The sequence below is a fragment of the Diuraphis noxia genome, unplaced genomic scaffold, assembly GCF_037042655.1.
Source record: "Diuraphis noxia isolate RWA-SAM2 unplaced genomic scaffold, SU_Dnox_SAM2 contig0001, whole genome shotgun sequence".
Lineage (NCBI taxonomy): Eukaryota > Metazoa > Arthropoda > Insecta > Hemiptera > Aphididae > Diuraphis > Diuraphis noxia.
Genome location: NW_028301711.1, coordinates 105,225,001 through 105,238,363, shown reverse-complemented (window position 1 = coordinate 105,238,363; position 13,363 = coordinate 105,225,001). Strand labels below are relative to the sequence as shown.

Below are 13,363 nucleotides of genomic sequence, written 5' to 3'. Positions count from 1 at the left end.
TTTCAAAAAGTCAACAGATTAAGTCACAAGAGTTACATAAGAATTTATGAATTTGCTTTTTAAAAAGCCGTTAAATTATTGCTGCGTATCGAAAATTCTATAACGCAGTTGAACTTCAGTAGGACTATTGTACTAAGTGTCTCGAATTTGAACCAGTTTCAATGACCTAAACTTAATGCATTGTTTTCACATATTTTTATTCTTAGTACTTTTATAGTTATTTTAGTTGGTTTAGAAGTAGGTCGCGTCTCTGGGAAGGTTTTAAATTTAATGTAGGTATAATATGTTATAATATTTAACTGGGTCAGCTTTAAATAATATAATAATATTCGATCCATTAATGATCTGCTTATATAAATGTGAAATGAAAATCTTTGTACGGGGTAAACTCTGAAAGTACTCATCAGATCTTCTTGATTTTTTTTTAAATGAAAGAGTGCATTGTGTAGCAGGATTTTTGCATACATTTTGTCCAATAAAGTTGCGGGGGTAAGAGAATGATCATACAACTAAAATAAAAATACAATGGTGTCACCATCTTTCCGCCAAAAATATACTAAATATTAAATATTTATATATATATATATATTTTAAATATGAAATTACAAAACATAAATTACATATTATTAAAATGTTTACAATAAAATATCTACCTCCTTTAAGCGCAATGTTTGTGATGGTGGTAGAGAGTTAAATTATATACTAAGACACTAAAATTACATGCTAAAAATAATACAACCCAATTTCATAAATAAATAACATGACAGTGAAACACAATAAAACTTCATAAGCTACATTCAAAACCTTTTAACACAATATCTTCTTCTTCTTTTGGGTTTGTCGGCCATTAAGACCATCTCGTCACACATCCAATTCTCCAGCCTTCTCTATCCAAATCTCGTGCTTTCCAACCCGATTCACCATTCAATGCCAACACGTCTTTTTTATCATATCTTCTTCCCTTAATTGGGGTCTCCATAGTGATCTTTTACCGACTAGGTTCTCGTCCATAGTCATCCTTATTATATTGTTCTGTATTTGCCTAGCGTGTCCGGCACAATGAACTCTTCGGTTACTTATTGTATTTACTATGTTTACTTTTTTAAATACGTCACTTTCCAATTTATTATTTTTTTTTTATTCTCTACTCACCCGTTTCTCTTTCTTTCGTTGGTCCAAAAATTTTCCTTAGAATTTTACTTTCAAAGATCATAAGTTTTCTTTCCTCATTCTTTCTTAATGTTCAGGTTCAACTGGGCGTATTAAGGTTGTATGTACCTAACTGTTTTTTTCATTTCTAACGACAAGGATTGTGATTCTATTATTTTTGAGAATCCATAAAAGCACTTATTTCCTGATACAATTCTTGCCGCAACTTCTTTGATAGTTTCATTTTTTTCTGTTACTATTGAACCTAGGTACTTTACTTGTTTGGCTCTACTGAACTCATACCTACCAACTTTCATGTGTGGGAATATGGCACCGCTATCTCTTCTCCCCATGACCATGTATTCGGTTTTATCTTCATTTACACGTAGTCTAACTTTCTTAGCCATTTCTTCTAATCGGGTAAACAGTGATTTCAGATTATTATGTAAATTGCTCATTAGTATCACATCGTCCGCATACGCCAGCAAAGCTACATTCGATTCCTGTAGATTAAAACCTTCTTGTGGTTGTTTGTTCATTTCTCTTATTACTTTCTCTAGAATTATTTTAAACAGAATTGGTGATATAAAGTCTCCCTATCTTAGCTTATATTTTACTAGTATTGGTTCTGTTTCTGCAGCTCCTATCTTAATCTTAACGAATGTTTTTGTAATGCTCATTTCAATTAAACTTTTATGTTTGTGTGGTAAATTAAATTATTTCAAATAGTTGATTATGCTTGTCCTGTGGATACTGTCATACACTGTTTTGAAATCAATGAAAAGGACGTGTATCTCTTTGTCAAATTCCAATACTTTTTGGAATAATTGTCTGAGGATGAATATCTGATCTATCGTCGATCTTCCTGATCTAAATCCTCCCTGATAGTTACCTAAGATTTCTTCTGCTTTACCTTTTAGCCTTGATAGGATGCAATTTGAAAGAACCTTGTATGTTACATTTAGAAGAGCTATTCTTCTATAATTGTTATAGTCTTGTTTGTTTCCTTTCTTGTGCATTGGACATATCACCGCTGTCCTCCATTGTACAGGTAATTCTCCATTTGTCCATATTCGGCAGATCAGTTTCCACACTCTAAATGAGCTTTCATCCCCACCTTGTTTAAGGAGTTCTGCTTGGATTTCATCTTCCATTGGTGTCTTGTGATTTTTTAAATTGTTTATTTGAGTTTTTACCTCATCTAGAGTAGGTAATCTTGAGCATTCTCATTTTCTATGTTAAAAGGAAAGGTTTCACCTGGTTCTTCACAGTTTAGCAAGTCTCCAAAGCATTTCCCCCATTTTTTGGCTATATCGTTGTCAGTTGTTATCAGGAATCCATCTTCTTGTCTCAGAAATCTTTCTTTTTGTAGTTTCCTCTTAAATTATTAATACGACTGTACATATCTCTAATCCTATTTGCTTCATAATCCTGTTCCGCATTGTTCATTATATGTTGTATACAGGGTGATTCTTATATCAAACAACACTCATTATTTCAAAAACTATTGACTTTTTCAAATTTTTTTTTTCAAAATTGTAGATCCATCTTGTTCTAGAACTATATATTTTTTAAATATTTTCACCCTTATATTTATCATGTAAACCATTATCAACTTTTGATTTTTAAATGACAACCTATACTTAAAATTTCATAAACTAAAAAGGCTATTTTTTCAATGCATTTTCACGTTTAAATTTTCATTTTTCGTTAATCCGTTTACAAGATATAGCCTCCCAAAATTGGGTGGTTTTGGGTGGTGTTTGTGTGTTATAGGTGTATGTTACGTGGTATTTACACAAAAATACCATATAAGTGTTGTTTAATAAAAGAATCGCCTTGTATATTTACTCTTTTCACATCTTATGATATTGCTTGTTTCCCTCTGTTGAATTTAACATGATATTCCATAATTAATTTATAATTTGATTCTTTTTAAGCTATTAGTAATTATGAATTAAATTGTTGTTTTATGCGTGTAATTCTAAAAATCCCAATTGAAGAGAATATGAGTTTTTTTAATAGTAATGACATTGAATTATAATAATTTAGACTTAAATAATCGATGAATTATTTACCAAAAGATTTTTCGGCTATCTTCTTGTATGAACTCTACCTTTTTTTCCACCCTTCAAATATATTTCGATTTTAGACAATATATTCTAGTAATAAGTGGAATTAGGTATGTAAAGTAGTTTTAATAACGAACAAAAATGATTATATTATATTATCAACGCTCGTCCTTGTTTTGTCGCCGTCTCGTTATTTGTTTCAATAATAATTATGAATAATAAATATAAAATGTTTTTTTAAATAAAATAAATAAATATTAGAATAGTTAATCCATGTCCCTCAGAAAAGCGTTAAATGTATCACTTTTATTAATACCACGTTTCAACGAGATACCTGTAATTATTATTATATATATATTTACCTTCGTATTATTATTATTATTATATTATAATATATTATACCTTGGAAGCAAATCTAGAGTTGTACCACAAATATTTTTCACGATTTTTAGTCTTAGAGGCCGCCATAAACATTCAATTCTCTGGGTATGTGCCATTGATTTTAAATCTACGAAATTTTCGCAATGATTTACAACATAGTGGTTGTGGTACAACCGTTGTACCCGCGGTCAGACAGTTCATCATACCCTGACCAGTCATCGGAATGTTTTGTAGACCCAGCAATAACCTCTTTTTGTATGATTTGGTGTTAAGTCGTTTCGTCCTTTTTTTGGACAGCAAATTGGTAAACGTTGACTTTGTACTGTCCATTGTTTAAAATTCAGAACGCGGAGACTTAGTACGGTCCGGTAAAAAGGTACATTGCAAAACGCGGACACTTTGTACTATTATATACATAAAGTATATATTATAAATGTAAGTTTTATACCTACGTAGTAACTAGTAATTATGTATAGTGTTAATTATTAAAAATAAAATTAGTAAAAATAATATTATAATCAATAATATTATCAAACTACATGTAAAAATGTGTACAATATAAATATCAAAAAAGTCAAAAAAATGTCAAAGAGTAGTATAATATAAAAATAGTATTTATATTTAATGATTTTTACATTATAATCTATATTAAATGTGAATGTCAAATGACAATATAAATATTATGTCAAAAGGTAGTAGTGGCGTCGAACCCTATGTTAAGGTCGGGCTATGGCCCGACATATTTGGAAAATTTAAGATAGGGCCGCTTCATATTGACCATTTTCCTCTACGTGGTATGCCATTTTTTTTTGATATTAAGATGTTGGGCCTCTTGAAATATTTTTCACCCCACTAGATTTTTAGGACTTCGTTGCCACTGAAAGGTAGTATAATATAAAAATAATATTTAGCTGTAATAGTTTTTACTTATTATAGTCAACTTTATTGTCATGACAAATTTTATTAGAAATGTTAAAAATATTATTTGGTAATATTATCTGGGGAATCATGGGTATACATCGATAATATTTTATCATTATATATATTTCTTAATCGTGATATATAAGTTATTAGAGTTAAGATATTTGAGTTAATCATTTAAAGATATTTCACTAAGATATTGACATAATTCTATATTACTCTATTTTTATTTTTATTTTTTATTAGCTAATTATCTAAAAATCATTACATCTAAATACTATTTTTATATTATACTACTCTTTAAAATTTTTCGACTTTTTGATATTTATATTGTACACATTTTTACATGCAGTTTGATGATAGAATGATATTATTGATTATTTAGTTTATAATTATTATTATTAAACCATATTTTATAACAATATTATTTTTATTTTTTCTATTTTTATTAATTAACACTATACATAACTACTAGTTACCACGTATGCATAAGACATATATTTATAATATATACTTTATGCATATAATAGTACAAAGTGTCCGCGTTCTGCAATGTACCTTTTTACCAGACCGTACTAAGTGACCGCGTTTCGCACTTTTAATGCCTGACCGTACAAAGTGACCTAGAAACCAACAAAATACTCTCCTTTTTTATTGTCACACAAGCCGAATATCCATGGTCCATCAAATCGTTTTCATAGTTTTTTGCTCCGTTTTCTAAAGGATTAATATTTTCCAAGTCCGAGTCGTCGTCAACGTTAAGATTTTTGGCTGGTAAATCTGCAAGTCAAAACTGACCTTTATTATTTTTCCTCGATCCTCGTAATAAACATTCGTCAACTTCGATAACTATTCCGAGTCCTCCCAATTTAGAACGATTTTCGAACATTCTGACAGGTACATTACGGCACAAGTTCATCCAGTCACACACTTTATTATGTGATATACCGGTTAAACTTATAATTGTAATCTGTTTAATATTTTGACACCAATCATAGACCAGTTCAAGTTGTGCACCAATGCTCAATCCACTATTTTTACGGCCATTTTTGTCAATGTACGTCCAAAAACTATTATGTTTTATATATATATATATATATATATACAGGGTGATTTATTTATCAAACAACACTCAGTATTTAAAAAAGTATTGACTTTTTTCAAAATATTTTTTTACATAGTTTTAAGTTATATTTTTAAATTATATTTAAAAAAATATATTTTTAAATATTTAATTATATTTTTAAATATTTTTTATCCTTATAATTTTTTTACTTTTTTGAATGACAACAAAGAATTTTAATTTCATATTCCAAAGCAGAATATTTTTTTAAGTATTTTTTGATTTATAAAAATCAAATTTAGGACGAGTAATTTATGAGTTATAAGTATTTAAAGTTTAGATTGGCAGAGTGGAGTGGAGTGGTACGGGGTTACCCCACAAAATGTTTGTCCACTACTCCGCTTGTTTAAACTTAAATATTAATAACTCATAAACTACTCGTTCTAAATTCGATTTTTATGCATCAAAATACTTAGAAAAATATTCTGCTCGGGAATATGAAATTAAAAAACTATGTTGTCATTCAAAAAAGTAAAAAAATATTTTGAAAAAGTCAATACTTTTTTAAATAATGATTGTTGTTTGATAAATCAATCACCTTGTATAGGTGATTAATAAATAATATTACCCCTAAAATATTAAATAACACCTATGTTTCTTATCTTATACTTTGAGTGGTTTGACACCCTTTCTTTTTACACTTTAACAATTTTCTTTCTTTCCCGCGCTCTTTTTTTATGCAATATTTCATTTCGCTATCACATTTATTGCACAATAGATTTTTCGCAATTAATTAATTACCTAGTAACTGATTCTTCGTTTTGTATAATAAATTTTGTAAAACCTTGTATGAAATGTGAACTCAAATATTGTCACCCAATGACTAATTTACGATAAAAAAATATGATATGATGTAGCAAAAGAGAGTTCTAATCTTTATTACCATTAAGTCACTATAATAAAGATATAAATTGTATATTATATCGCATACAACAATCGTCCACTAATCGCAGGTAGACCGCAATCTGGGGTAGAGCGCATATAAGAAAATAGCCGATTTTAACCGTTATAAAACAATTTTGACATCATAAGCCCTCATCCCCTTTTTTTTCTTATATTTTCCATAGCAAAATTGTGAATAAGTGAATACAAAGTTTCAAAACGTCATAATGACTTCTTTTGTAATATCACAATATTTTTGTTTGAGTTCGGACACTCCTACTTGACCACCATGACCATTAGAAGTATGACATGTATTTAGAACATCAAATAAATCCTCATTGGTTACATACATAAATATACACTGATTGCCCACAATAACTGGTGTGCACCGGCATTACTGATATCACCTAGTCATTACCGTTATTGGTGGAATTACCGATAATGACGGTAACATACACAAATATTAATAGACCCCAAAATTATTCATTAATTAACCGTAAATGTCACATGATTCATATTTCAAAAATATGATTTATATGACAGTCTGTACCTGAGAGGCAGAAGGGTCCAAGTCCATTGTTGTAAATTTTCAGGAAAGCCAAAAAACCGTTTTTCAACTATTTTTATTTTACTTAAATGGTTGGTGTAAATTCAATTTAATGATTATATCAATGCGGTTTGTTTTAAATTGTAGGTTATAATATTCTCAATAGTATGAATATTTTTTCTTTTATTTATAACTTACCTATAATTGTTTATTTTACAATTTAAATTAAATATTTTGGACTTAGATCATTTTGCTTAATCACATAATTGACTTGGATTCTATTAATCTCCATGTTAATTTTGATCCTTTTGAAAATAATACAATATTATAATATTATTACATCATTGACTGTTGTAAATTGTAATATACCTAGCCATATAGGTAAAAATTATAATATTGTATTGAATAATTTACAATTTTCACTATATAAGTTATTACCTAAAGTTAAAAGTATAATATTATAATATTATATGACTAAATGTAAAACATACCTAATATTATTAATATATAATACCTCCAAAAGAACGTTGGTCCTTGACTTCAGATAAACTGATGACTTTTTTTTATTTGGTATTGGATTGTCAACAACCATCAAACAATTTAAATTGATTTCTTTTTATTATAAATGGTAAAACAAACTTATAATTCACCATAATATTGTTTTTTTAAGTTTTAGTATTACCTACTAATATGGTATTGTATAAAATATGATTATAATATTTTTAATATTAACTAGATGTCTAGGAGCCTAAGTGAATATTATAATATTATAATACTATATAAACTAAAAAATAATAACTAATATCATAATATCTATGATACCTATTATATTACATATTTTAATATAATTTAAAATGCATAATATTATGTAATAATTATTATTATTTGGACTTACTTTTGTTAGAATTTGCAAGTTTTGCATTGCCATTTGCAAAGCTTACAAGCTTTCTCCCTCTGTTCATATTATTTTATGTACTTTATATAATATTCTATTTTATTATATGTTAATTAACTATGGTTGTTTTTATAAAATAAAACAATAAAAATATTATATTATTATGATGATAATAATAAATTAATAACGTTATCAATTAGATCTAAGTCACAGTAAATCCTAGCAAGAAGAGCCAAGTCCAAAAATAGAATTTTATCAATTGGATCCAAGTCCTCACAAGAATTTTGCAAAATGATCCAAGTCCTAATCATGGACTTGGATCATAATTCATAAATCAAAATTAATATTTGGACTTAGTTCTTTTTGTTATTTCCCAATATCTCGGTAAATATTCGTTATTGGATTAAAATGAAGATAGGTAAAATGACGCGCGTCAAAATTTCACATAAGAAAAAACCATAACCTCAATTTTGATAAAAATGGACTTGGACCCTTCTGCCCTTAGATCATATAGTATGGATGTAGTTATGCGTATACCGAATTGTGTCCAACATCATCCCCACCACCTTCAAAATTTCACGGTACACGAAAGAAATGCGCATGCCCAGAAATCTAAGCGAATGATACTGTTATACTGATAAAGTGATAAGCAATAACGTTGAATTTCAAACAATAAAAATTAAAAATTATAAACGTGTTATTACTTATCAGTTGACATTGTTGAATTTTGATACCGATTTCTGGCTTTCGGGCATGCGCATTAGTGTCGTGTACCGTGAAATTCTGAAGATGGTGGGGATGATGTTGGATACAATTCGGTGCTCGAGCATTTATACGCATGACTACATCCATAGCAAATGATCTAAGCTTTTGCCTCTCAGGTACACATTGTGTATATGTATATTACATTATACAACTATGTATATTATATTAAATATCAACATGTATTTTTTATTAAATGTTTTTTACTTGCATAGTTATTTGTTATCGCATATTTTTAATGCTTAATATTGTTGGTGCTTAGATTTCCTTATGCAACATTTGAAATACGATATCGCTATCGTTTTCAAGCGCCAGACCATTCAACCTATGGAATTTCATGGATATCATTTATTACTGAAAAATTAGAAAATTTTAATTGGAATTATATGGATCATTATTTATGTGCTCGTGGGGATATGGATTATGATTTACACGAGGTTACATTTTTATAATATTAAGTTCAAGAATAATACTAAATAATTAAAATTTTAAAATTTTTACATAGAAATTCACAAAAATTCTTTTATTGGATATTTGTATACAATTTGAATATGATTTTTTTTAGAAACTAAAATATTGGCGATTCCGTATGTATCTTCTACCTTTGCGTCATGATGCAACAAAAACTATTATGAGTCATTTAGATGATACATTTTACTGTGATATTTACAAAATACCAACAATGGAGGAACAAGTTTGTTTTACAAATAAATTTGTTAAATTTATTGAAACTTGGATAAATCGTATTAAAAGATCGACAACAATCAGCCTCAAAGTTAGTTTTAAATATTTTATGTAAATTAGTAAAAAGATATTTTCAAAACAATATCTGTTTTTATCTGTTTTAAATAATTTAGAGTTCAAGTGATACATCACCTTATCGAGATCGTGTCAACTCTATACGTACATCGGATAAGCCTCGTCCAAGGTTCGCCCATTAAAATTATTGCAATTTGTTACTAAAATACATTTTTAAATACCAATTAGTCATAACATATGATTGAAAAATGGTTTTTATTTTTAAATATTTAGGTCAGGTTCTAATGTTTATGATAAATCAATCGTGTCATTATTTCCTGAAAATACTGTTCAAGATGAAATTATTGATAATATTGAGAAGTATACATTTTAAAATTTTAAAATTATATGAATAATAAATATATATTTTTAAAAATTTTGTTCGTATTTAATTTTTTCAGTCCGATCAATTTAATCAACTCTGAATTGCTTAAAGAAAATATTTCCAACGCTGAGCTAGTAGAACATTTGTGTAATACACAAGTTGGTGTTGGTTTTGTTAACAGACACATGGGATTACCACAAAATACTTTTGTTAGTAATGATGCAATTACATGGCTTATGAATAATTTAAAGACATTAAATAATAGAGATGAAGCTGTTGAACGTTTACAGGTTAGTTAATATGAGAGTTATCTAGTATTTTCTAAATTATTAATTTTAATCTGATAATATTTATTTAATCTGTTACTAGAACATTTTGTGTGAAGGATTAATTTGCCATGCATCTGGAGATTTTTCTCATCCTTTCATTGATGGATTTTATTTGTATTATTTTCCTTCATGTGAATCGCCTACTGATCAATGTAAATAATGCTATTATAATTTATTATTCAGCTTAATTTTATCTCATCATTTTAATTTTTTAATTTTAGCTTCTTTGCCTACACATGATTTCCAAGCATTTGAAAATGAATGGGTTGAAGTGGAAGTTAAACAACCTATTAATTACCCCAAAAATATAGACTTTTTAATGGATGATTTATCACTTCCTGAGCCCCTACAATATGGAAGTAGGCGAGAAGGTTAGTTATTTTATATTAAGAGAATAAATTAAATATTGTAGCCACGAATATACGGTGTGACAATTAAGTAATGAGATTGATTTTATTGCCGTGCTTGTGGTAAACCTGCGACCTTGAATTTCCCTTCCCTTTCCCCTCTCCATTGATATATTTACCATCGCTCTAGCTTATTTAGTTCGCCTGCTGTGTCGAGTTGAGTAGACGTGTGTTGATAGTTCTCGTCACGAAAATGGAAAAACGAAATCAAGAGCAACGCATCGCGATAGAATTTGTCGCCAGATTGGACAAAACAGCTTCGGAAATTTACGCTAAAATTGTAAAAGTGCATGTTGATAGTTTTCTTAGTCGTGCCCAGGTGTTTCGATGGCATAAAGAGTTTAAGGAGGGGCGTGAAAGTGTGGAAGACGAGACGCGGAGTGGGAGACCACTCGAAGTGCGGATTGATGCGAATGCGCAGCGTGTGCGCGCCCTAATCCGTGAAAATCGGCGTTTAACAGTTCGAATGTTGGCTTCGAAACTAGATATGAACCGTAAAACAGTCAGACAAATTTTAACCGACGATTTTGGGATGAAAAAGTTGTGCGCGAAGATGGTTCCAAAGAACCTTTCTGAGGAGCAAAAGCAGCATCGAATGACCGTTGCAAAAGACTGTTTGGAACAAGTGGAAAACGATCCCACGCTGCTTGATCGAGTTATTACAGGCGATAAGAGCTGGTTTTTCTAATACGACCAGGAAACCAAACGCCAAAGCTCACAATGGTGACGCACGCCCCCGTCCGAAAAAAGCTCGCATGAGCAAGTCGAAGGTGAAAACGATGATTATTGCCTATTTTGATAGCTGTGGAATCATCCACAAAGAATTTATTACATCGGGGCAAACCGTAAATCAAGTCTACTATCGCCAAGTACTCGAAAGATTGTGAAAACGAGTCAACAGGGTGCGCCCAGACATCGCTTGTAACTGGATCCTTCATCACGACAACGTGCCGTGCCACACCGCCTTTAGCGTGTCCCAGTTTGGTCTCTAAAGTGATCGCCGTGTTGCAACATCCACCTTATTCACCCGATATGTCACCTTGTGACTTTTTTTTGTTCCCTAGAACAAAACCGGTGGTCAAAGGAACCCATTTTGAGTCGATTACGAACATCCAGGTGGCCGTGACGGTAGTACTCGTGGACATCCCAGTCAAAACGTTCCAGAAATGTTACAAAGCATGGAAAACGCGCTGGAATCGTTGTATAGCTGCCCAAGGGGATTAATGTGAAGGGGATGGCAGAGTTGTAGAATAATTTTTAAATATACGGTTTTTATGGAATCAGTCTCATTACTTAATTGTCAAACCTCGTATAACAGCAAAAACCTAAGTTGAAAATAATTTTAATAGTAAAATAATCAATTTTTATTTTATTTTAACGGTTTTTCCATGGTATATTTATAAGATGGTTCTAGTTTGTCGTAAAAATATTGCTTTGAGATTTTCACTGTGGAAAGATTTTGAGGATTTTGTTCTTCATTTTGGCTCTAGTACATACGATATCGTATTCATATGCTCACGTGAATGACAATACCGAACAAAGATGAAAAGTGTGATTTTTAGCACAAAACATGCTTTATAAGAGAACTCCCATGATTCATATAGTGGTCTGATTTCATTATTTTTTGATTTCAATGCTTAAAACAAAATACTAAAAAAAATTATGAAAATTGATGATATTTAAAATCGTAATTAAAGGTTTAGAAAGAGAATTTTTTTAAATATTTAAAATTAATAAGTTTCAAATTCAAAACAAAAAGTTTGAAATCAGATACAAATCTTGAGCTTTTTCTATAAGACATGTTTTCGAGTAAAAAACAGGTCACGTGATGGTCATTTGAAATTTTTAATATAACTCTTGTTGGTTGACGGCTACTTATATTAGGAACTAATACATAATTTTTAAATTTTACCTTCTAAATTTTATGAAGGAATTTACATTTATGTAAATTAGGATAAGATCAGATAATATATAAAATTATAAAATTTCTAATTTTATTCATACGCCTACTTGTCTAATATTATGTTTAGTGATTAATATAGAAAAATAGAAAAATATACTACTATATTTTTTCATTATACAGTACCATGGTACAAAGAAGCTCATTTAGAGATGGATGTAAATAGTAAAAGTGATCGTGTAGAATGGGGTCATGCCAGATATCAATCACTTTATCGTTGTGATCAGGCATATGAAATTATAGCTCGATGGGTAGCAGCATCTGGTTCAGTTGTGGCTGATTTGGTACAAGCAATGAATAACATTTTATTTTTTATTTATTACACGATTTTTTTCGAATTATTATTAGATATATAATTGGGCACGTAAAGCACAAACTGGTGGATTTCAGTTGATACCATTGCCTGCTGATCCTTTTGCTTTGCCATATACTTTAAAATCAGATCCTCTACGTGGTCCAGTATTCGTACCTCTCAATTTGGAATGTCTTTTGACAGAAGAAAACAATTGTTTATTTCATGGTAATACAACTAATTTTATTACTATTAAAATATATTTTAATTTTGTAAAAAATTATACTATTTTGTTAAATTATATTTGAAATTTGCTTTTTCTTTACTCTGCATGCTTTTCTACCTACATTTTAATAGCTTACCAGTATAATAATAATTCCTTATTCATAATTTTACAATTCTGAATAGTAGTTTTTGAGTAATATAATATACAAATATTAGAAATTAATATCTAGTTTTATTTCTATTTAAGTAACATATTGTAGTAGATTAATTCAATATTAAATAACTAATGTAGTTT

The 13,363-nt window shown here is 29.3% G+C and overlaps 1 protein-coding gene across 3 annotated transcripts in view; it reads left to right on the top strand.

Annotated features, from left to right (window-relative positions):
* LOC107169616 (GATOR complex protein Iml1-like) overlaps positions 1-13,363 on the top strand; it is a 64,958-nt gene that overhangs the window by 28,958 nt on the left and 22,637 nt on the right. For all 3 annotated transcript variants that reach the window (XR_016189525.1, XM_089216435.1, XM_089216436.1), the window contains 9 exons: positions 8,995-9,169; positions 9,298-9,507; positions 9,590-9,660; positions 9,765-9,851; positions 9,932-10,145; positions 10,225-10,336; positions 10,406-10,555; positions 12,675-12,835; positions 12,900-13,071. Coding sequence is in view for 2 of the 3 variants with exons in the window: in XM_089216435.1 (XP_089072561.1) it covers positions 8,995-9,169; positions 9,298-9,507; positions 9,590-9,660; positions 9,765-9,851; positions 9,932-10,145; positions 10,225-10,336; positions 10,406-10,555; positions 12,675-12,835; positions 12,900-13,071 (1,352 nt within the window). In the remaining variant the exon portion in view is untranslated. The remainder of the gene's footprint in view (positions 1-8,994; positions 9,170-9,297; positions 9,508-9,589; positions 9,661-9,764; positions 9,852-9,931; positions 10,146-10,224; positions 10,337-10,405; positions 10,556-12,674; positions 12,836-12,899; positions 13,072-13,363) is intronic.